This window comes from Podarcis erhardii, assembly GCF_964252035.2.
Source record: "Podarcis erhardii genome assembly, chromosome: 8".
Classification (NCBI taxonomy): Eukaryota; Metazoa; Chordata; class Lepidosauria; order Squamata; family Lacertidae; genus Podarcis; species Podarcis erhardii.
Genome location: NC_138499.1, coordinates 42,152,866 through 42,175,684, shown reverse-complemented (window position 1 = coordinate 42,175,684; position 22,819 = coordinate 42,152,866). Strand labels below are relative to the sequence as shown.

Genomic DNA, 22,819 nt, shown 5'->3' with positions numbered 1-22,819 from the left:
TAGTTATCCTTGAATAGACTCAGGTTTTTTGCTGTTATGTTTACCCCTAGGTACTTTACCTTTTTAACCATAGTTAATTCTGTTTCTCTCTGAAACCGTTCTGCCTCTATGTCTGTCAAGTTTTTTCCCAACACTTTGGTTTTCTGTTTGTTTAATTTAAATCCCGCAACCCGACCAAAGTCTTGTATCAATTGTAATACTCTTTTCGTACTAGATTCTGGCTCCTGCAGGGTCAAAACTAGGTCATCTGCAAAAGCTTTAAGTTTGTATTGTTTCGCTCCGACCTGATAGAGCAGGTTACAAACCAGGCATGAAAAATAGTTGTTGAAATCACTGACCACAGTAACAGAATGAGGTATTAAAAGCCTTTTTGAATAAAAATAATTTAAATATCTATATGAAAGATAACTGGTAAGAGCCAGGCAAATCTCCACAATAGCATTAGGGAATCTTATTTCAGCCTAAATGTGGACAATTTAGGCTTTGGGGAAGCAGAAGTAAAAGTGGGTGTGGTCAGTTGTGAAAAGTGGGTGAAAAGAAATGCAACTCTTTCATTTGCACATTAGCCCTGCATTCCAGCCATGCAAAAACCAGAAATTTCTACACATGGCCACACCTCTCCACTCTCTACCCTCTATTCAGGCAAGCAAGAAGTACAGTATTCAGTTCACAGAAACAATCCCGCCAGGCAAAAGCACTGGGTGGTTGGAAGACTGTTTGGTTGTAGAGAAGCATCAGTGAAAAACATGGCCTGGAGAGGGTCCCAAGAGCTGGATAGAGAGGGGCTTGGAGCGTTGTGTTTGGTCACCAGACCTAAGATTCTCCACCCTTGCTCTACAATGATTCATATTGGTGTGACCACAAAGAAGATTCCATCTTCCATCCAACTTCATCAAAGTTTCTTAGAGCTTTATAGGCTAAGACAGGGGTAGGCAACCTAAGGCCCGTGGGCCAGATGTGGCCCAATCGCCTTCTCAATCCGGCCCCCGGATGGTCCAGGAATCAGCGTGTTTTTACATGAGTAGAATGTGTCATTTTATTTAAAATGCATCTCTGGGTTATTTGTGGGGCATAGGAATTTGTTCATTCTCCCCCCCAAAAAAAATAATATAGTCCGGCCCACCACATGGTGTGAGGGACAGTGGACCGGCCCACTGCTGTGAAAGGTTGCTGACCCCTGGGCTAAGACTGGCATTTTAAATTGAGTCCAGAAATACAGTGGTACCTCGGGTTAAGAACTTAATTCATTCTGGAGGTCCGTTCTTAACCTGAAACTGTTCTTAACCTGAGGTACCACTTTAGCTAATGGGGTCTCCTGCTGCTGCCGCCGCCGCACGATTTCTATTCTCATCCTGAAGCAAAGTTCTTAACCCGAGGTACTATTTCTGGGTTAGCGGAGTCTGTAACCTGAAGCGTCTGTAACCTGAAGCGTCTGTAACCCGAAGTACCACTGTAACAGGAACATACCACCTCCCAGCAAATTACTCTGGTTACTGGGTGCAGGGCTGTTCCTCCAGTGAGGCAAAGCGAGTCTCATGACTCAGGCAGTGGACCAAGGCTAGGCAGAAAGGTGATGGAGTGGCAGTGCACAGCCACCTGCTCCTTGCCATCCACAGCTGAAGGCAAAGGTTTGTCCACCTTTGGTCCCCACCCTGCACTCAGCTCTCACCTGTGGCTCCTAGAAGCTGCTAGCGTGCAACAAAAGCCATATCAGAGGAATGGCTTCAACTGGCTGGCTTATCAAGGTGAGGGTAGCCAATGAGTCTCAAACCCTCTGTGCGTTAGGGACTTCCCCTGCATGTGAAGACAGGATCTAGTAATATTTGCAGTTAATGTTCTATGAAGCCCATCTGTAATATATTTAGGAAAACATGATAAAAAATACAGAGAAGGCACAACACATTTTTTATGTGATACCTCATTAAAAATTCTAGTGTTCAGATGTATATTTCAAATATATATTTCAAATATATGAAAGCCGACACAAAGTGCACTGAATTTGAACTTGCATGAAATTCAGACATGGAGTTGGGATAGTTTCTCCCCCTTTTAATACCCAGTGTACACAATCCCCAGTTATACTGTAAACTGCCCTGTTCCTCAGATAGAGGGCAGTATATAAATGTAATAAATATTGATAACAAATAAGAGAAATGTGAAAATGTAACACCTAAATTTAAGTTTTTTAATTATAAATATGTGGGGTTTTATTAGCAAAGAGGAATAGTGATTTTTTTCTTTCTGCTGTAATAAATGTGTGACACAACTCCGGAACACTTTCCTAGTGTTTTTATATTTTCATTCAGCTTTCCATACTGCGCTTCCTTACCGCAGTCCTTTGCCATGGTCTATACTGTTGCACAATGTAAGGAAGGCCAAACCAGCAATAAACTTCTTTGGTTGTGTCTGAATGTGTCACTGCAGAACAGAAGGAAAGTAGTCCTGCCTCTGGTAAGGATTAGGCATGCAGTCCCTATCCATGAGTATCTATTGAAAGGAAAGGCCTCACCTACATGCATCCCTTTGTAGTGCTTCCCTCACTGTTAAAACATGTCTTTTTTGGTGCTCTACAGTTCTCAAAGGCACAAGAAGTCATTTTTCAGACCCAGTTCCCTACTCCAACTTAGCCTCAGTTCTGGGTGATGTTGCTGACCTACAAGCAGGTTCCTGAGCTCTATTGACTGGCTTTCTTTTTCCTTTTTGAAGACTGTGTTAATTATTGGGAACAAATCAGTTCTTTTGCATTTGCAACAAGCCTAGTATGTAGCACAATATGGCCTAGTTTCCTGCTGTGCCATAAACTTCAGCATACTTGCCTATTTCCATCTATATAATTCATTACCGTCATCTCTCTTTCCTGCCAGATCAGTTTGGCTTTTGTGACTGTCCCAAAAAAACTTATGGCTGAGGCTACCAATAATAAAAAATACAGTGATGGAACTCTGCCAACGCTACCTTTCCCTCCTCCTCTTTTTGTGTGGCTCCCCTGACCCACTCACCATGATGCTATCTGCAATGGTAGTACTAAATTAAGCAACAAGTTGAATGTTTTCTTTATGGTGGTGGTGGGGGGCTTCTCTTAGAGGAAGTGACTCCTTTGTTCTACATCGATGTCAATCCCTTTCATGTGGGGGATACATGTTTGTGGACCCTTTCTGTGAGTAACAAAATAGGGTACCAGGAAACGGCAGTATTGTATCATAAAAGAATAGGAAGGCTTGCTCTTTATATACAGGAAGTGTGGGAGGAAGCTTGTAGTGTCTTTACTATTCTGTTCTTAAAGATATGTAGTTTGTAATGTCACTACTGAAATTACCTGAAATGTTTATCAAACTGATAGTAAAGTCCTGAGATAAGATTTATTATAACATTTAGATATTCTCAGTGGGCTAACCAGTGTGGTTACGATAGCCTATGGTAAGCAAATGAAATATGTACTCTTCCTGCAAAACCTTAGTATAAATGCTTTATACTGTGTCTGATCTGATGTGCTCAAGATGGTTGTTAGCTGCTACTTGTTAGTCTAGCATATGCATGTGATAATGCAAAATAGCAATACATTATTGGTTATTATAATGTGTCATGAGTCTATGTACCATAAATAAGTTGCTTAATTACATCTGCCTATTGAGCAATTGCTAAATGACATTTTGTTGTCCAGCTTCCTGGCAGAATAAAGTTCTCATTGAATAAATATAAACCTGACCATAGAAATAATATACGTATTTTAAAGGAAAACACTGTTGGGATGAGATTAAAAAAGCAGATAATCAAAACTCTGGGCACATTGTACCGTTGAGTGGATTCACAGCTGGTTATAAATTCATACTCAGAGAGTACCAGTGGTTTCTCATCAAACTTTTGAGGGAGGTTTCAAGTTGGGTGCCTCAGTACTCTGTCCTTGACCAAACAATCTTCAATGACTTGAGGTGGAGAGGATCCTTAGATTTGCAGATAATACACAAGTAGGAGGAACTGCAAACACCTCATAAAAGAGGAATAAAATATCTATCTAGTTTTTAGCTCTAATATGCACCTTTTTGAGCATGTAGTGTGAAAATGAGCTCCTGCCCAAGGAAGGGAATAGTGCTGGGAAGTTTGTATGTATGTCTGTGCTGACTCTTAAAATTCATTAGAAATACCATGCACTGGTAAACATACCCTATCTAAGTTTGCACTAGTCTAACCCTATGATGGCTTTTTTGGAGTAGAAAAAAAGAAGGTAGGGTTGCCATATTGATCCAGAAATGGCTTAGGTTCTTTGAGTTTATTTATCTATTTATTACACTTACATCCTGCCTTCCTTCCAAGGAGCTCAAGATGGCATATATGATAAGGTTACCAGGTACCCCCGTTTCCCAGGGACAGTCCCTGGATTTACAAATCAGTCCCCATACAAAATCCATTGAAGTTGAAAAGTGTCCCCAGATTCATTGAAAAAAACCTGGTAACCTTAATATGGCTCTCCATCACATATTTTATCCATAAGACAACTTAATGTGGCTGGTTAGACTAAGGAGGAGTCACTGAAGGTGTTCTTCAGTGCTGAGAAGGGAATTTAACTTGGGTATCCAAAGTTCTAGTGCGGTACTCTTTCCATTACTGGGATGATGAGATAATCCCACAGATTTTTAAAAGTTTGTTTTTGGTCACCCCAAGTACTTGGGCAATTTAACTGCTCACTCACCTTTCTATTCTCAGAGAATTAAAGCTTTGCTGTGCCGCATCTGGATAGCTGGACAAGTGCCTTGACAGCTTAGCACTGAAGGCGTAGGAGAGCAGTCATTGCTCACAAAACATTCTTAGGGTGAAATCTCCTTTGAGTCTCTCTTCTGCTAATCATGTGAACATATAATCAATATGAATGCGATAGAGAAAGTGGTAGTAGTGTGGAAGAGCATTCTAACAACACAGATATTGCATTTTTATTACACATGTTGAAAAGTCTCTTTCTTTTTCCTGGATCAGTCTCCAAGTCTGTGTTGACATCACTTGTGTGGAATAGGGTGCTCATCTGTGCACAATCTGGACAACCTTATAAAAGTTTTTGGCCTGTACACTAGTTTGGTAGACAACATAATCAATAAATAAATTGTGAAAATAAAGCACTTTCCTGAAATGCTGCTTGTCGGCTTTCCAAAATGTAGATTACTACAAATTTAGATTACCAGATTATTTTCATATTCTAGTAAGAATTGGTCAAATTGAGTATTTGCATTATGGACCGAAAATATTGTTGGAATTTCCTGAAAGTGCTCCTTTTGAATGAAATCTCATATGAAAAGGAAGGGAATTTCAGAGACAGAAGCCACAGAAGAAGCAGACTGTCTATTAAAAAAGAGGTTTCTCATATTATTCACTGAAGTAACATTTGATAAGAAATCTTTGGCTTTCATTAGCATTACACCCACTTCGGTTATAAACCTCCAACCCTCCAAACTGTTGTTCCTTCTATTTACTTAAAGGCACTCTCTAGAGACTGGAATTGCATTCTAACAACTGGCTTGTGGTCTACATTTTATGTCAGTTGGTCTGCTGCTTATTGGAATTGTTCTGCACACAGCTATGAATGTGGGAGGAGGAAACCTACAAGATGATTTACTGTATATGTAGTGGTTTGCAGTAAGGGCCAAATTAACTACATCTGTAATATGTGCATTGTTTCAAAATGTTGAAATGTCAGCTAGGCCAAAAGGTATGTCATCCATATGGAACCCATATTATTCCTCCCCTCTGTTCTCAGTATTGCATTGGCAGGGTTGTAGCTGTAAAGGGAAAGAAGACTTTTCAGATAATGCTTCCCCTCCCCTCTCTGTGCTTGCACCATAATTTTAAGAGACACAGTGAGAAGAAAAGAGCATTTAAGGGGTTCAGATCTGCCAGGAAAAGTAGTAAACGTGCTGCAGCTACATTAACAACAACAACAAAAAATGCTGCCATTTCATACTCTTAGTTTGATATGTGTGTGTTTCCCCCCGTCCCACCCAAAGTAGTGAAAATAAGCAGGCATTTCATTTTCTGTTTTGTTCTCCCAGACTCTCCAAGTGTCCCTATTTTCCAGAGACATCCCAGTTTCTGGTTTGATCCCAGAATGTCCCGCTTTTCCTAGGATATCCCTACAGTGGGACCTCATGTTACATACACTTCAGGTTACATACGCTTCAGGTTACCGACTCCGCTAACCCATAAATAAAACCTCGGGTTAAGAACTTTGCTTCAGAATGAGAACAAAAATTGTGCTCCGGCGGCACGGCAGCAGCAGCAGGCCCCATTAGGTAAAGTGGTGCTTCAGGTTAAGAACAGTTTCAGGTTAAGAACAGACCTCCGAAACAAATTAAGTACTTAACCTGAGGTACCACTGTATTTTCATTGGAGATATGTGGGAGGAAATGGAGTTTTCCGACCCCAGAGCCATCTGAAGGCAATTCTGTATGGGGAGGGGTTTTTTAAAATGTTTTATTATGTTTTTATATATGTTGGAAGCTGCCCAGAGTGCTGGGGCAACCCAGTAAGATGTGTGGGGTATAAATAGTAAAATTATCATTATGGAATAGGACATCCCTATTTTCATCAGAGAACGGCAAATCTTCATGTTCTAGGACATTTGGGGGCTATCCAGTTCTCATCTCTACACTGAAATGAGTTCTCATCCAACCAGTATCCATTTGCCTACCTGTCAATTACTTTTTGTGGTTGTTGTAACTGGTCTTTTAAATGCACAAACATGTGTCAAAGCTCATCCTTCATTCCTCACTTCTGGCAAGCCATGGGAAACCTTATGCGCCATTTTATAGTTATCATTTATATACTGTCATCACCCTCAATGATGCTTTTAGAAGAACAGAGACCCCTTTCCTGAGGAGCTTACAATTGGAATTGAACAAGGAGGAAATGGAAGGGGACAGAAGTAAGGAAAGGCTAACAGGGAAGAAATATTATGTTGGTAACGTGTGCTTAAGCTTAGTTACAGGAAAGCACCCTTTTGGCCAGAGGGTGGGAACCAGAAGTGGCCAACCTTCTGTAAGCCAGATTAGGTGGATTGACAGGCAAATGGCCACACCCATCAACTGGCATATGATGTCAGGCACAGGGGAGGGAGACCTATCAGGCATGCACAGCTTAGAGTGTGCTCCTGATTGTTCCTTTGCAGCCATGACTTCCATTTGGTGCCAGATTTAAACAGTGCTGAATGCAAACCACATCTGCAAAGGAACAACTGGGGACAGGTTGACATCATGCAGGTGTTCTAGGAGGCAGTTCCAAGCATATGGGGGAGAAAGGCCAAAGTCTTTTGAGGGAGCAGGACACCTTTGGGTGGTTGAGGGTAATGTAACTGGAGGAGTGAAGATCACAGGAAAGTATTGAGATATAACAGTAGCGAGAATAAGGGAGCAAGAACATGGATAGATGTAAAGGTAAGGACAAGGACCTTCTGTAGGATTAGGGAGTATATAGGAAGGATTAAATGTAGGGTGCCATGTGGTCAGATCTCTTCTAGAGATAAAATATTTGACAGCACAGTCAAGTAAGGGAACTCTGGTGAGACAAGGGGAGACCAGAGGAGAAGACAGTAGGGTATAGCTGAGAAATGGCCAAACATGACCAGAATTTGTGTTGATGGGGGCAGGGAGAAGTGACCTGACCTGACCATGGGGTGCCTTCAAACTGTCCATATCTTTCAGGAGAGAGCCAAGCACATATCAGAACTTTAGGTTTGTGCTGTTAAAGTGCTCTGTTGTTCTGGCACAACAAACCCACTTATAAACAAATGGATATTTTGTGGTTTGGAAAGTCATAGACAAATGCATTGGAAAGCATGAGGTAAATGAATGACTAATGGAAATATGTGTAGACACCCTGCAAACAAATTGGGATGAATGTTCATTTTCATGTAATTCCTCCATAAATAAATCAGAATGGATTCTCAATAAAGACCAGACATAGTCTAACCTACATGTAAGCTTTGTGCAAGCAAAACGAATAAGTAATTTGGAGGACCCAATGGACTAAATATGGGGGGGGGGTGAAGATGAAAAAGTAATTGAGTTAAGTCTATGTGCCTGTTCAACAGGCTATGTCCCATTATGTTGACAATTGTTCAGTGAGTTTGTCACCAAAGCAGGCAGAAAGCATAGGAAATGGAAGATTAAAGCACCTCCCCTTTAACTATATGGACCTTTGTCGGCAAGGTGATGTCTCTGCTTTTTAAGATGCTGTCTAGGTTTGTCGTTGCTTTTCTCCCAAGAAGCAGGCATCTTTTAATTTCGTGACTGCTGTCACCATCTGCAGTAATCATGGAGCCCGAGAAAGTAAAATCTCTCACTGCCTCCATTTCTTCCCCATGTATTTGCCAGGAGGTGATGGGCCCAGTGGCCATGATCTTAGTTTTTTTGATGTTGAGCTTCAGAGCATATTTTGCGCTCTCCTCTTTCACCCTCATTAAAAGGTTCTTTAATTCCTCCTCACTTTCTGCCATCAAGGTCGTGTCATCTGCATATCCGAGGTTGTTGATATTTCTTCCGGCAGTCTTAATTCCGGTTTGGGATTCATCCAGCCCAGCCTTTCGCATGATAAATTCTGCATATAAGTTAAATAAGCAGGGAGATAGCAGCTTACAAAACTCTTAACATAATTAATATACAGCAACTTATTAAGTAACATAATGAAACGGGCAAAAAAACCCCACACCTGTTATGCCATCAGTATTCTTGGTGTCATTATTCACAAGTCTACCATTAGTAAATGAGGAAGCATGCTTTTCTTGCTGTGTTCTAGATGGACACAGGATTGCTATATCTGTGGTATCACTGACAGCATGCTTAATTCTTAGGAAGAAATTGTACGGAAAGCAATGCCTGATGCCACACCCTCTCGATGAGCAGGCTGACTGAATCCAGCATCTGATGCTACAAAGATATTTACACAGGACACATTTCTTATAAGAGATGGTACATCAATTCTCTGCCTGCAGATCTGTGGAGGGCAATTGGAAGATGTGCACACTCTGTATGCTTAAAAAGAAAGTTGTTAGATTACAAGTTTAAATTTGCTTTTCTCTCGAACGTCCTTTTTTCTACACCATAAATGAAGAGCCTATAATAGTCTTCCCACATTGCTTCTGTACCTCTGTCCTGTTACATATTTGAGGTGTACTATATATTGGGGGGTGGGACCACAGAGCCTAGGACTTGCTGATCAGAAGGTTGGCGGTTCGAATCCCCACGACAGGGTGAGCTCCCGTTGCATGGTCCCAGCTCCTGCCCACCTAGCAGTTCAAAAGCACGTCAAAGTGCAAGTAGATAAATAGGTACTGCTCCGGCGGGAAGGTAAATGGCGTTTCCATGCACTGCTCTGGTTCGCCAGAAGCGGCTTAGTCCTGCTGGCCCCATGACCTGGAAGCTGTACGCCAGCTCCCTCGGCCAATAAAGCGAGATGAGCGCTGCAACCCCAGAGTTGGTCACGACTGGTCCTAATGGTCGGAGTCCCTTTACCTTTATATATTGGGGGAGGGGAAAAATAAATGTAAAAAATCTGCATTAACCCTTCTATTTTTTTATTATTCTTTTAATAACACAGTAAAGTAGGTTAGGTTTAGAATTAGAGCATTGCTGCAGGACAGACACTGAATTTCACCACTCCGACTACTGACTTGGAGATAGCACTTGGCACCCAATGAAGCATATTCTGAATCAGCTGACAGGATCTACCCAAGTAAAGGGAATCTGGGCCTTCCATCTGTTGCCCAACTTTTAGATGTGATGCCTACATTTATACCCCTGAAGCTCCCAAGATTTGGACTTTGAGCTTTTATGAACTTCTATGATATTATATCTTTTAATGAAAATTGTAGGGTGTGCTGGCTTCTGTATGCAAAATTGTAAAAGCTGTTACGCTGAGCAACAACTACTGCCCTCTGGTTGATTTGACAATAAGAGATAGCAGACTACCGATTTCAAGGTTGCAATAGGTGTGGGGTTTTTTGTTTTTGGTCTCTTGCCCCTTGTCAGACGAGGTCAGAGCATTTTGCCTCTTGATTGCCTATAAGGTAGGAAGGTCAGGCTGAGAGACTTGCCAAAAGCCTTCCAATTAGTGTTGAACAGAGAGCTGAATTTGTTTTTTCATCTTTACTAACCTGGCTGCCTGTGGAAGGCAGCAAATTTTGTCACTGCACTTCTGTTGGCTGGAAGGAAGTGATGTTTTTCATTGCTTTCATGATAGTTCCATTGTGTGTGGTGGAGGCTTGTGAAAAAAGGATCAAAGTAGATGTTTGTGAACAGAAATATTTTTTATTTTTGTTGGTTTGATATTTGTCATCCTCTTGGCATCATTTTGCAGTATAAGGTGCCAACACATATTTGGAGTGCCTATTATTCGAAAATGAGAATTGTTGAGACTGTGACTGGACCTTCTCTAATCCATGCTAAGTGAGGGCAAAATGTGAGGGAAATGTGTACCCTTCAGACTCTTTATGTTGTTTTACATGTTTTAGAGCTCAGCCCTTAAAGCACTTTTGGAGTCTGCATGAGTTTATATAGGTTTTGGTGGATTCTGGCTCAGATTATGCCCTGAAAGAATGCCACAATGTGGTAAAGCTGAAATAAAGCTCAGGAAGCATGCTTTGCTTAAGCAATATAGTTTGTTGCCTTAATACAAAGATACAGTACAACAGAACAGGCAAAGCATACTGTGTTTGTGAGGTGGGTGGCGATTTCCTTAGCTACTGAATAGGTGGGTGGGCTGTGTCAGAGAGAGGGGCTATCCTAGGCTGGCGGAAGGAGTTGGGATGGCTTCCTAAAGGCTTTCCTTTCTAGTCAAGGAGATAGTTTGATACCCTTTCTGTTGAATGGTAAAGGTGCAAGGCCTAGCTGCAACACAGGCTGGAGGTGTGAATTTTGGTTGGTAAAGTCCTTACCTGGGCAACTAACTCATCTGGATAATTATGGCAGGTTATGAGGTCCCTTCCTCTGAGATTCCTTAGTTTCTCTGAGATTTGTTAATTTTGTTAGATATGCACAATGCTTCCCTGTTAAAGTCCTCTCTCCACAAGTTCCATCCCTTACTGCAGCTGATTTCTGCCTCTGCTTCTGTGCTATGCATCTCTCTTACCACGCTCTTCATCCCCCAGAAATCCCTCTGGAGGCAGGTGGGCAGGCATCTTTCAACCCCGTCACAATTCATTTGGAAACATGGATTGACCATACTAAAAGCTGAGTTAAGTGTGGTGTTGTGATTTTGGAGTGTTTTCTAAGGACCAGGAGGGTTTATGTTCAGATCTCCACTCAGCCTGTGAATCTCATTGTGTGACCTAGGACCAGTCACAGTCTCTCACCTACACCTCATATCATGTAAGTATATCATGCAGAAAGAACCATGTACACTAGCTATCCAGTGCTACTTTGGAGGAAAGATGACATACATATTTAGTAGAATGATGATTAAACACAGAAAAAGAAAATGAGAGTCTTGTAGCGCCTTAATTTTTGGGGGGCACGTTAGCTTTTGAAATGCCTCAAGAATGTGCTTTTTTGTGGCAACAGACTAACACAACTATCATCTCTAGATATATCTTAAGATATTGAAGACTTTTGCTTTCTCATCTGAACTGACATAGCAGAAGTTGTACTGAATATCCCATCGTCTGACAGAAAGAATGGCAATACAGTAGTATAGTTTTTGTTACCCCATAGCCTTTGACTCTGGTGAATATAGTTTCCTGATATTTAAAATAGTTTTCAAGATCAAAGGTTTGTTTACCACCATATGCTAATCCAGCGAGAACTGTTGCCATGCAGAGACACTGGAGACCAAGGAGTCTGTCTGATACTATGATGCTATCAGGAGCAGCGAAACAAAAGGAAGATGCTTAACATGTCTATTTTAAAGATCCCTTAACAAAGTGTTAATGCAAGTAGATTCTTGCAAATGTACCTCTATCCCACCCCCTCTTCATGCAAGCATATTCAAAAGGAAGAAAGCCATCAATGGCTTCAGTATATGGCCTGAGGCTGTTAAATGCATTTGAACTTTTCAAGGTGATTTCAGCAGTCTTTGTCTAAGAAAAGAGTTCTTAGACACCCTTTCCTGCCAGTGGTTTGTAACAGAATGTTGAAAAACATTTTATTATGAATATGAGCAGTTATTAAAATACTTTGTTATTAAAATACATTGTAAAAATCCAGCCGCTGTTTCTCATTCAGGTTTTTTTATTACCAATACATAAGGGGGGGAGGGGAAATCATTATGCATTCGAAGGAAGAAGCAATTTTTGAAATAGCCAGGATCAGAATATACTACATGCTCTTTTAATCTGTAAGGAAAACTAGAGACTGTGTGCCCTGTTGCTGATGTTTGGATTATTGCTGCCATCTGGGTTTAGTACATGAGAGACTGGTTTTGATACTAATTCCTGTAGCTTGAGACCAAAAATAACCTGGTATTATCCGGGGAATAGATGATGATGGATTATGAGGCTTTGAGGGGGGAAAGCTTGGGTTTTTATTTTGTTTTGTTTGTGTCTCTTAAATGTAGGACAAAAAATAAACGACTTGAGTGCTTAAGAGCAAGGGATTGTTGGGGGAGGAGGGGTGCTGTGTCTTCTCTGTCTCTGTGCTTATCTTGGCGGAAGAACGTGCATTTTGCTATGCAGCCCTTCCCCTGAAATTCTCTTAAATGCTCCTTAAAATAAGAAGAGGTTAATAGCCTTGTAAATATACTCGTGGAAAGCTGCCATCCCGCCCCCTTCCTTTTGCCATTGAGAACTCGTGTTGTGCTTCATCCAAGCTTCCGAGGGTGATGATTACAAAATGCTCATTTTGAGAGACCCCCATAATTTTAAACCTGAGGCTTTCCACGCGTTTCGTCGCATGTTTTGCCCACGCCCATCAGCCCCCGCTTACATTGGGACTAGTGTGGTTGCAACTGGACCTTATTTTCTGATACGTTCAGGAAGGTTTCCGCATTGCATTGTTGCATGGCTAATTTTTTTTTAAGGGGGTGGGCGGATAGTGTTGGCCTTTTTAAGCCCCCGATCCCTTCTTTAAAAAGGAAAGGAAAGAGAGGCTAGCTCTTTGTATGTACAGCTGCATTTACCGAGGGTGAGACTGAAGGGGAAGCCGAGGAGGAAGAGAGGGAGGGCGCCTGGCTTGGTGCTTTTACGTGCCAGATGTTAGGCCTGCCCCGTGCGCCTGTTTGGCTGCCTGGCTGTGGTCATGCTCGAGCCCTGTGTGAATTGGGGAGATCTGATGAGTTAGCTGGTTGCTATGGCGAGGAGCCGTGTCACGTGGCCCGGGCGCTGCTCCCGGCGGTTTGACGTCACCGGCCAGGGAGGAAAGGGGAGGGGGCCGGCGGCGCAGAGAGAGACGGAGCGAGTCAGTAGCGAAGGAGTCGACGCGCGCACGGCGAGCCCGCCCGCCCCAGCTTCTCCGCACACAGGCACCCGGCTGAGGGCTGCTTGCCTTTGGGAGCGCTCCAATGCCTGGACCTACCCAAGCGCTGTCCCCAAATGGAGAGAACAACAACGACATCATCCAAGATAACGGCACCACCATCATCCCTTTCAGGAAGCACACAGTGCGAGGGGAGCGTTCCTACAGGTAAGCCGCTCTCTTTCTCTCTCTGTGTGTGTTGGGCGTGCGCGTACGTGTGCGTGGACGGACGGACGGACACACACACACACACACACACGGGGAACTGCTGCAGCAGAGCCGGGTGGAGGGGAGGAGGAGGAGGAGGAGGAGCGGGGGTTGCAGCGTATTGCATAACAAAAACAGCGGCGCTTTAAACCTAATCTGGCGTGTCTCCTCTCCTAAGCGTGCAGCGTGGTCTAGCTCTGTTTGAACGGGCGCTTTGCATTGTCCAAATGGAAAACATCTTGCGAATACTCCGCCTGTCTTGATCCCCTCCCCTCCCCTCCCCTCCCCCCCGCGCTTTTTTGCTATCTGCTGTGCGTATTGATAACGTTTACGAGCCGCCTGGCGTGGGAGGGAGGTGCGCGCAAATAAATAAATAATAGCTGTAATACCAATGTCCTCTGGGTCTGTGTGTCTGTCAGAGGAGACATTTCGGGGACAGAGAAAGGGAAGGCTGGGGGGGAGAAGAAAGAACACAGGGTCTTGTGATGGTGGTGGTGCACTGCCTTGGTTGTGTGGAAGGGAAAATGGAATCCTCTAGATTAAACTGCAGTCTGTGATGTTAAACCACCAGATTGATGGAGCTTTGTAAGAATTGCACATCCTGATTGGTGGAAAGCTTGACAGCAGAGGTCAGGGTGTCAGGAATACACTAAAAAAAATTTGCTCCTGCAAATACTGGGTTTTGAAATGAGGTGGGTTGTGCAGAGGTTTCTAAAAGCAAGTGGCACCTCGCCTATGTGCCGTATCATCATGCTTTCTTATGGGGACACTGACCTTCCTGCTTAGTGTTATTTGTGTGTGTGTGTGATACATTTTCATTGTGTTCCTTGCTTGAAAAGGAGGATGGTGCCTATTTTCTTTGTCACAGTCCTCAGCGTTTTTGATTAATGGCTTGGCATGTTGCACCTTTTGGCAGCAGGGTGGGTTTTTTTCTTTTTTGCATTAACATATCTGACAATATGTTCCTCTAGATAAGCTCATTAAGATTGCTTCAGCAAGTATAACACTATAGCAAATAATGCAACTAGTTTTGAGGGGCTTTTATCAGCGTGTGCACTGTGAAAGGTTAGAATAGTAGAAGAGATACAGCCAGGCATATTTAAGTGAATTTCCTTCCTGCCCTTTCCCCTCCCCCCACCCCAGAATCATGCTTGGGGTTGTGTTGTGATGTGTTGTTGTTGTTTGCTTGCTTGCTTAAAAAAAAAAGAGTTCATGCCATTGAGCAAGCTACAGGAAATGAAACTGTCCCTGAAACCGTTATAAAAATATTTGGCTAAGCTACAGTGCGTAGTGAAATGTAGAATTGGAACAAAAAGTGTGTGTGTTTGCTCAGCTGAGTATTGGATAGCCTGTGAATATTGTGTAGAAATGGCTTTGCTCTGTTTGCCACCAGCTCAGTGAAAACTAAAGACCCTTCCTTTCCTACTTTAGTAGGTAAAGTCACAACAATGTTTTAAAGACTTAAGGTGCTGAATTATTTTTGGAATCCAAGTGCTTCTCCACCCCCTCTGCCCCCCTTTAACACATACATTTAGCCAGCACTTCTTCAAAAACACAGTGGCTTCTTAAGACTGTGCAGATACTTTTAAGTATATTCAGTAAGAGAATAAAAAGGTGCTGAGCCATTTGAAAATTGAAATATAGAATGGGGATTTGGTGCCAACTGTTCTGTCAATTTAAAAATGTTTAGCTTTTAAAAAGCCTTAAATGATAATAAACTGAAACCCTCATTTCCTCTGTTCACATTTCTTAATTCTTCTGAACAGCTTCCTGTTAAGAGAAATGGACATAATTTGGCCTATTTCCTCCCCACCCCACAAAAATGTGAAAACTGGTAACTGCTTCATTTTAATTACATCAGTATGTCTTGAACGAAAAGAGTGCTTTGTGTATGTTTATAAACTGCTAAGCGAAAATAATACCATGTCCCATAGGACTGCTTAAATTATTGCTTTATAATACATGCAGATTCTTTTAAAAAAGAATGCTTCAGCCAGTTACAATGGGAATTTTTCATCAGGATAAAAATAGGGGTTTCGTTCATAAAAGCCTAATCCAAGATGTTCCGAAAACTACATTGTGTGGAATTGGCTTGATGATCGATGTGGGATGGAATGTAGCATATGACTTTGGGGATAACTGCAGATAGTCTTTTAGGAGTCTGATAATACATGCCCTGACCTTCTATCATTTGCTAGTGTGGGATTACTTTATCACAGCATTACTCAGTTTATAAAGCTTTTGGCTTGTTCTTTTCCCTCCTCTTTCCTGGATATTTGTGTAAGGGATTTTGGAGCTGATTTAATGCTGAGCGTTGCCTCCAGTACACTAATTGGAACTGGACGATGGACTCTGTGTTCTTGACTCTGACACCTACTAACTGTATGACTCTGTTGTGCAACTCATAGCGCTTGTATTTCTCTCTATATATATTTAAGACAAAAACTGAACAAAATAAAAACTCTCAAAACCCAAATCCATGAATAATCTGAAGACTGGGTTCTGAAAGTGGTAGATCAGGCAGTTCGAATTTCAACAGGGTGCATTCTTAGCAGCCACCATGAAATTGTCATTACCTCAGTTGGTCTGGTTCTCTGAAGTATGCCAAGATCAACTTGAGATGGGAGCCTTTATATGAAAGTGAACAAATATAGCAGCAATTTGTGATGCAGCAGGATGCCAACTAGCATTATACTGTATTATTCCTTCTGTACTGACTTCCAGAAGGAAATCTGTGCAACTATGATGCAAGTCTTGCTTATATTTTCAATGAGACCCTGTGCATGCCTACATAGAAATGAATTCCACTGTGTTCAGACTCTCAGACTCTGTGAAGACTCTCAGATACATCAGATTAAGCTGGTGAAAACAAGGCACACCTAAAGATGGTTCAAGCAAGGCATCCTCCTGAAAAAAGCCAGTTATTTAAATCTAAATCTTTATTATGTAGCTGAAGGCCAGTTATTTAAATCAAGATAGATAATGTTTCCAATTGTCTAATTAATATCCCGTCGTTTAAGTCACATAATTCCTGAAAGAACGTGCACACTAACTGGCTGCATTAGCAAAGTATATCTGTTTGCAACTAAATAGATACTTCATTGTACCTAGGAGCATAATAATAAAAAAAGTCATGCAGCTCACATGCTTTTTGAATTACAGAATTTGGTTCTTTGGATAGCCAAGCAGAAACAGGCCTTTTGGATCAAGCCAAAAGCCCATCTAGGCCAGCATTCTGTCCTCACAGTGGTCAAGCGGATGCCCATGGGAAGCCCACAAGCAGAACCTGAGTGCAGCAACATTTTCCCATTCTGCAGTTTCCCCAAAACTGGTATTCAGAGACATATATCCAACAGTAGACACAGAGCATAGCCATTGCGGCTAGTAGACATTAATAGTAAGAAGATAACACAAGAAGCTTAATTTTGAAGTTGTTTTCTTTTCAAAGTATGCATGCAAGGACATTAGTAAGGCTCAATCCAGGTGATCTGTGGCCTCAAAGGTTATATCCATGGGTACAGTGACACCCTTGCAGACTTCCTCAGGTGGCCATGAGTCTTCTGAGCCCTCTCTCCCTGCTTCACTGTCATGTGGTGTCAAGGGTGCTATCTGCCCCTCCCCTTTTTGGAAAGTACAGAAAGCTGAAGGAGGAAATGGGAGAGAATGACTTTCTTTTCCTTTTCTTTTTTCAGCTCTGTGTGTTTCTCAAAACTCATATCAGCAGCTGAACAGGCAGTGTAGTGACTGAGGTGACAGGGAGATATCTGGTCGATTGTGGGGCAGGATAGCAATGTAGGGAGGCATCATGAAGAAATCTGATTGACACAGGAGTTGAGGGGTGAAGAGAAAATGGAGTGCCAGAGAGAGGGAAAAGATGTATGTGAGTGTGAATTTGTACACAGACACACCTGTCTCCATTGACTGAAAGGAGAAAATCCAAAACCTGGTGCTGTTTTGGCTGAGAATCCAAGGCATGGATTCTTCTATATTTTATCTATTCCTTGTATATTTCTAGAAGGAATCCCTTCTAGAACAGCCATCAAATCATAGATCACCTCTGTGTACACAGATTTGTTCCATGATTTCCTGGTGGTATTGCCATCTTGTGTAAAACTCATGAGGATCCATGCCTTGGATCTAGCAAGCACCAAATCTGTGATTTTTAATGTGCACTCTACCAAAATAAGCTTTTATTTGATGCTTCTATTGGTAGACCCTGTGTCAGGCAAATTCAGGAGGATCTGTTTTTATTCTACAGAGCCTAACTTTGACCCAAACACCTTGGAAAAGCAAATGTGTGCATGAGTGCATGCTTTTTCTCTTTCTGTCTGTTGGGGAACGTGGTTGAGCTGGGGAATTGAGGAGAGAAGCAACCAGAGAGGATAGTACCCATGGCACTTTGACAGTTCCAAATGTACTCATGGGCCCAAAAGGGTTGGTAATCCCTTCTCCAGGAGTTAACTACTCGTTAGGGGCTTGCATGGTCTTTCCCCCACCCCTCTTGAGTGTGGCTTCTTTTTCCATGCCCTGTCCGTGACATGTTTGCTATGGTTATATGAACTGGCAAGCTATGACTAATAATCAGGAACACTCTTGTTTTGGAGTGACATACGCCTATTTGAACACTACAGCAAATTATGGTTAACAGGAACACTGCACAAGAAAGGAGAAGAGGGAGCATGCAAGCATATGGAGCTTCCCCTAATTTATCACAACTATGGCTTGAGGTTTGTCTGAATTTAGCCTAAGAGCTCTTACTTATAGAGATAAGTGCCCAGAACTTTCCAGAATTGGTTGCCATTCTTTGTTACTGGCATTGTAGCAAATAACACTGGTGTAAAATGAGGTGAAAACTCATCAGGAAGTGCAGAAATGGACAAACGAAGTCTGCAAAGGCAAAGTATTTCAGTCTTATTCTTCATAGCAATCACCCAGTTAATGTATTTTCTAAAGCTGTGTACTAACAAAATGGGTTTGTGAGTGCTATTTATATTTGCCAGTAACTGAATGATACATTTTCATCAACACATTTCTGGTGTCTTAATCCTGCATTCAGAAACAGCTCCTTCCTTATAATCAACTGCCTGCTTCCTGTGGGCCCTGCAAAATAGAAGTGCTAACTGAAAAATGGATTGTGTTTAATGAGGCAACTACTCTTCAACTTACCGTATTTTTCGCTCTATAGGACGCACCGGACCATAGGACACACCTTGTTTAAGAGGGGTAGAACAAGAAAAGAAAAATCTACCCCTCTCTGCTCAGCGCCCCTTTAGTGAAGCGGCAGGAGAAACGGAGCCCCTTCCATTTCTCCTCCCGCTTGGCTGAAGGAGCAATGCACAGATCTCCCTCTCTGCTGAAGCCGGGAGAGCCTTGCTCTCCCGGCTTCAGCAAAAGGAACCCGAAGCCTGTGGAGTGCAGCGGCTATCCCTCAAGCCTTCGGAGCGCAGCGTGAGTTCCCGCTGCACTCCGCAGGCTTCGGGTTCCTTTCACTGAAGCCAGGAGAGCAAGACTATCCTGGCTTCAGCGAAAGGAACCTGAAGCCTGCGGAGCCCAGCGGGAACTCGTGCTGCGCTTCGAAGGCTTCAGGCGGCTATCCCTGAAGCCTGGAGAGCGAGAGGGGGCGGTGCACACCAACCCCTCTCGCTCTCCAGGCTTCAGCGAAAGCAACGTGAAGCCTCCGGAGCGCGGAGGGAGCGCTCCCTCTGTGCTTCGGAGGCTTCGCATTGCTATTGCTGAAGCCAAGGAGCCTGCATTCGCTCCATAGGACGCACACACATTTCCCCTTAATTTTTGGAGGGGAAAAAGTGTGTCCTATAGAGCGAAAAATACGGTAGTCTCCACCTTGACCAGAGATGGTGGACAAAGGATGTCTTAATGAGCCCATAAATTTGACTGGCCAGTAAACCAAGCCATTATTTGTTCTTGGCATAAACCCACTCTTCCTAGTTCTGTTGCAGTTGCAGGGAGCAATGTGAAGAACCCTGCACAAATGAGACAAGACAGCACCTCTCTTTGAGGCCAGTTCTGGGACCACGGTTTTCAAGTCCCCAGTTTGATGGATGTTTTGAAGTGTTAAGACCTGAATACTTCATTAGATGCATGGAAGTTTTCCTTGAGGATTTGGGACTCATGTAAAATGGTTGGAAATTTAGATGTGGCTACTTGGAACATACTGGTAATCTATCGTACAGCGTGATACAGCCTGGGTGCTGCTGTGCTATACAATCACCACACTCACCGTCTGCTATGGGTCTCGGGAGTTAGCTTTACATTGCATTCCAGCTTAGGACAGGCCACAGCTGAGAATAGCAAGCCCACACCATATAATGCCTACTATTATGGGAAATATAGCATAATTACAGGCACACGTTTCTCCACAAGAGCACATATTACTGCTGCTGTTGCAGAATCGGGGTCAGGTCATGCCTCTGCTTTTTAATATGCATTAAAATGTAGTACAGCCAAGCACTGGTCTGCCTGCATCACCCTGTGTTTACCATAGGTTCTCAATCCTATGATGTAGGTGAGAAATGTTATTTAACAAGTAAGTTTGGCACAGTCAGATTAAGGCAACCCGGATACATGTTTCCATTTATTTATGAAGATTGCTCTGTTGCTTTTTGAGCAAGTACATTCTCTTGGCTTACCCATACCTAACTATTGTTGTGAAAATAAATGCTTCTGCTAGTTCCTTAGAGAGAAGAACAGGATACAAATGTAACAATTTGGCATTGGTTTTCAGCCTGTCTGCATAGCTGTTATGGATACCAAACCTTCTGTGCAGCCGGGGTTAAATCCCAGCTGTGATTCTACAGTTGTTTTTAGACTGAGACAGAGTGTGTGTTAACAATCTGGATCACCTAGATTCCTGCATAAAAAAGTCTTTACTGCACTAGAAGGCTACATATTAGGTCTTACTATCGCAGCTAATCTGCTGCTTTGGTTGACAGATATTTGAATAAGTTTAATTCATTGGCGATGTAATAAGAAAACCTTTTAAAAATAAGAATATATGGAGGTCAAAGAGTCTGCTGCACTGTTATATTTGGTTGGATTTTGAAAGGGGGATTTGCAGATGAGGATGCTGGAAACCCTGGACAGAGGAACATTTGGTTCAGTCCCAAGGCAGTTCCGCTGCTTTGTGTTTCCTTTGTTTTGCAGTTTACAGTATAGGCTTGTGGCACCAAATCCAGTTTTTTTTTTTTTAAATACTGAAAAATGACCAGTCTTCATGATTGCAACTATTTTGGGATACACAAGAGCAGTGTACTTTTTAAAGTGCTGTAGCCAGAATACAAATAGGAACCCCATATCTACCTTCCTATCTAATATTATTTCAAGTGTATTAATGGGGATATCTGTATTTTTAGCAATGCCAGATGTACTAGTGATTTCATTTGGTTATTCAAATGAGATGAGACTTTCACACAATTACTTTTAATTGTGTCAATAGAAATAAAACATATTTAATTGTGGCTTTTGTGAAATGCTTGGAATGCAATTCTTGACACTGTAAAAGTTGACTACTGAATAAGACTTAGTCTCATATTTTCTCCACAGCCCATTTCTATTATGAGATAGGAAAGTGGGATGTTTCATAAATGGAAGTTTCTAGACCAAGAACGGAGAACCTGTGATCCTCCAGATGTTGTTGGACTTCAGATCCCATCAGCCCCAGCCAGTATAGCCAGTGGTCAGGAGTGATGGGGGTTGTATATATATATGGCCCAAGTCCCTTTCATCAAATAAAGGGTTTCAGTCAGCTCATTGGCTTTTGCTGATTAAAGGTTTTCCTAGCCAGAATCATTGCCAGACCTCCAGGCTGCAAATCTGCTCCTTCTGGCTGAGTGTGACCACCATCCAGAATAGAGAAATATATCTTGCTATTTCTTCTTCCAGAGTTGGGTTTTCCAATCCATTGTCAGCTTTCTCATTCTCTTCTAGAGAATATGGAACTGATGACATCATATGAATAATTAGGAAGGAGATCTATCACCCATTCTTAGTAATAAGAATATACATACATCAAAGAGGGGCATGCAAAACTGACCTCAAAATTAAGAACTTCTAAATTTCTGAGAACAGCTTTTTAGTCTGGCAGAAGCAAACTACAGGCAATGAACGATTTACACACTTCCAATTGGCAGCCAACTGCACACATGCACATTGCTGCAACCCAGAAGGGGCTGGAAAAGAGGGTGGAACGGGCTTTTGTGTGCTCTGCTGATACATGTGATGACCCATGGGTTGCCTGTTGTATTCTGTCCACTTCAGTGGCTGGTGTCTAAACTATTTTCACTGCACCTTTGAATGCTACGTCCGCCTACTCCAGTAACTGCAATGGTTTCAGTTCAATTTGTTTGCTAAAGGTTGCAGTTCTATGTGCACTTACCTGGGAGAAAACAGTATTGAACTCATTAGGACTTGAGTAGACACATATGGGTCTGGTGATCTATAAGAGTACTTTTGGGCAGTGTTTAATATATTCATCAGAACACAAAGCGTGTGGAATCCTAAATAAAATTTGGCTTTTGAGTGATTGCCCTTGACCCATTTAATGTTCTCGCATGTAATGTCTAACATTCTTAGTGGGAACGGGATGTAGTAGGATTTCTTTTTCCTACTGCACTTTTGAAAATACTTCTCTTCATCACAAGGAAATGTAAACATTAATCAGTGAGAGGAGGATTAAGGACGTAGCATTTATCGGAAATCCTTTAGTAGTGGCAGGCTGCTTAGAAGAATGTCTTATTTAGGTTGCAAGGCCCAATTGTAAGCTTGCTTTTGTCAAAATATTCATAATTGCATATTATGGCAAACAAAACCTACAAAAATAAAATTAGCATAGAAGTAGACTTTACAATTGATGGTGTTTGAAGCAATAAAAGCACTTTAGCTTTTATCGTTTTCAGTTTCAACTTTTAAACATGGCTAATGCCCCAATCCTAAGCAGGTTCATATAACCATAGCAAACATCATTTTTTTCTGCTCCCCACTCCTGCACTAGACTGAAAGGGTGGAAGAAGTCTGTCTACTGTCCTCATGTGGGTACAGTTAAATTGCTCAAGTTAAGGGTTAACTAATTGCATTATGTGGTCATTAATATGCACCCTTGGAAAAGATGATTGGGTCCCTCTGAATTTGTTAAAGTTGCTAATAAACTTTTGGAACCAATTTGAGAATACAGC

At 42.2% G+C, this 22,819-nt stretch overlaps 1 protein-coding gene and 1 long non-coding RNA gene across 5 annotated transcripts in view; one reads left to right on the top strand and one right to left on the bottom strand.

The window, feature by feature from the left end:
- Window positions 1–22,819, top strand: part of MAPRE2 (microtubule associated protein RP/EB family member 2) — a 95,998-nt gene that overhangs the window by 29,911 nt on the left and 43,268 nt on the right. The window contains exon 1 of one of the 4 annotated variants that reach the window (XM_081873719.1): window positions 13,331–13,592. The exons of 2 other annotated variants lie outside the window; for them this stretch is intronic. In XM_081873719.1, the coding sequence (XP_081729845.1) occupies window positions 13,471–13,592 (122 nt within the window). In that variant the 5' untranslated portion in view covers window positions 13,331–13,470. Of the gene's footprint in view, window positions 1–13,330; window positions 13,593–22,819 lie in introns of those variants that run through there. One more of the 4 variants, XM_081873722.1, reaches the window with a different exon arrangement.
- Window positions 8,326–22,819, bottom strand: part of LOC309348493 — a 74,747-nt gene continuing 60,253 nt past the window's right edge. The window contains exon 4 of the long non-coding RNA XR_014159426.1: window positions 8,326–8,527. This is a non-coding gene — a long non-coding RNA (uncharacterized lncRNA). The remainder of the gene's footprint in view (window positions 8,528–22,819) is intronic.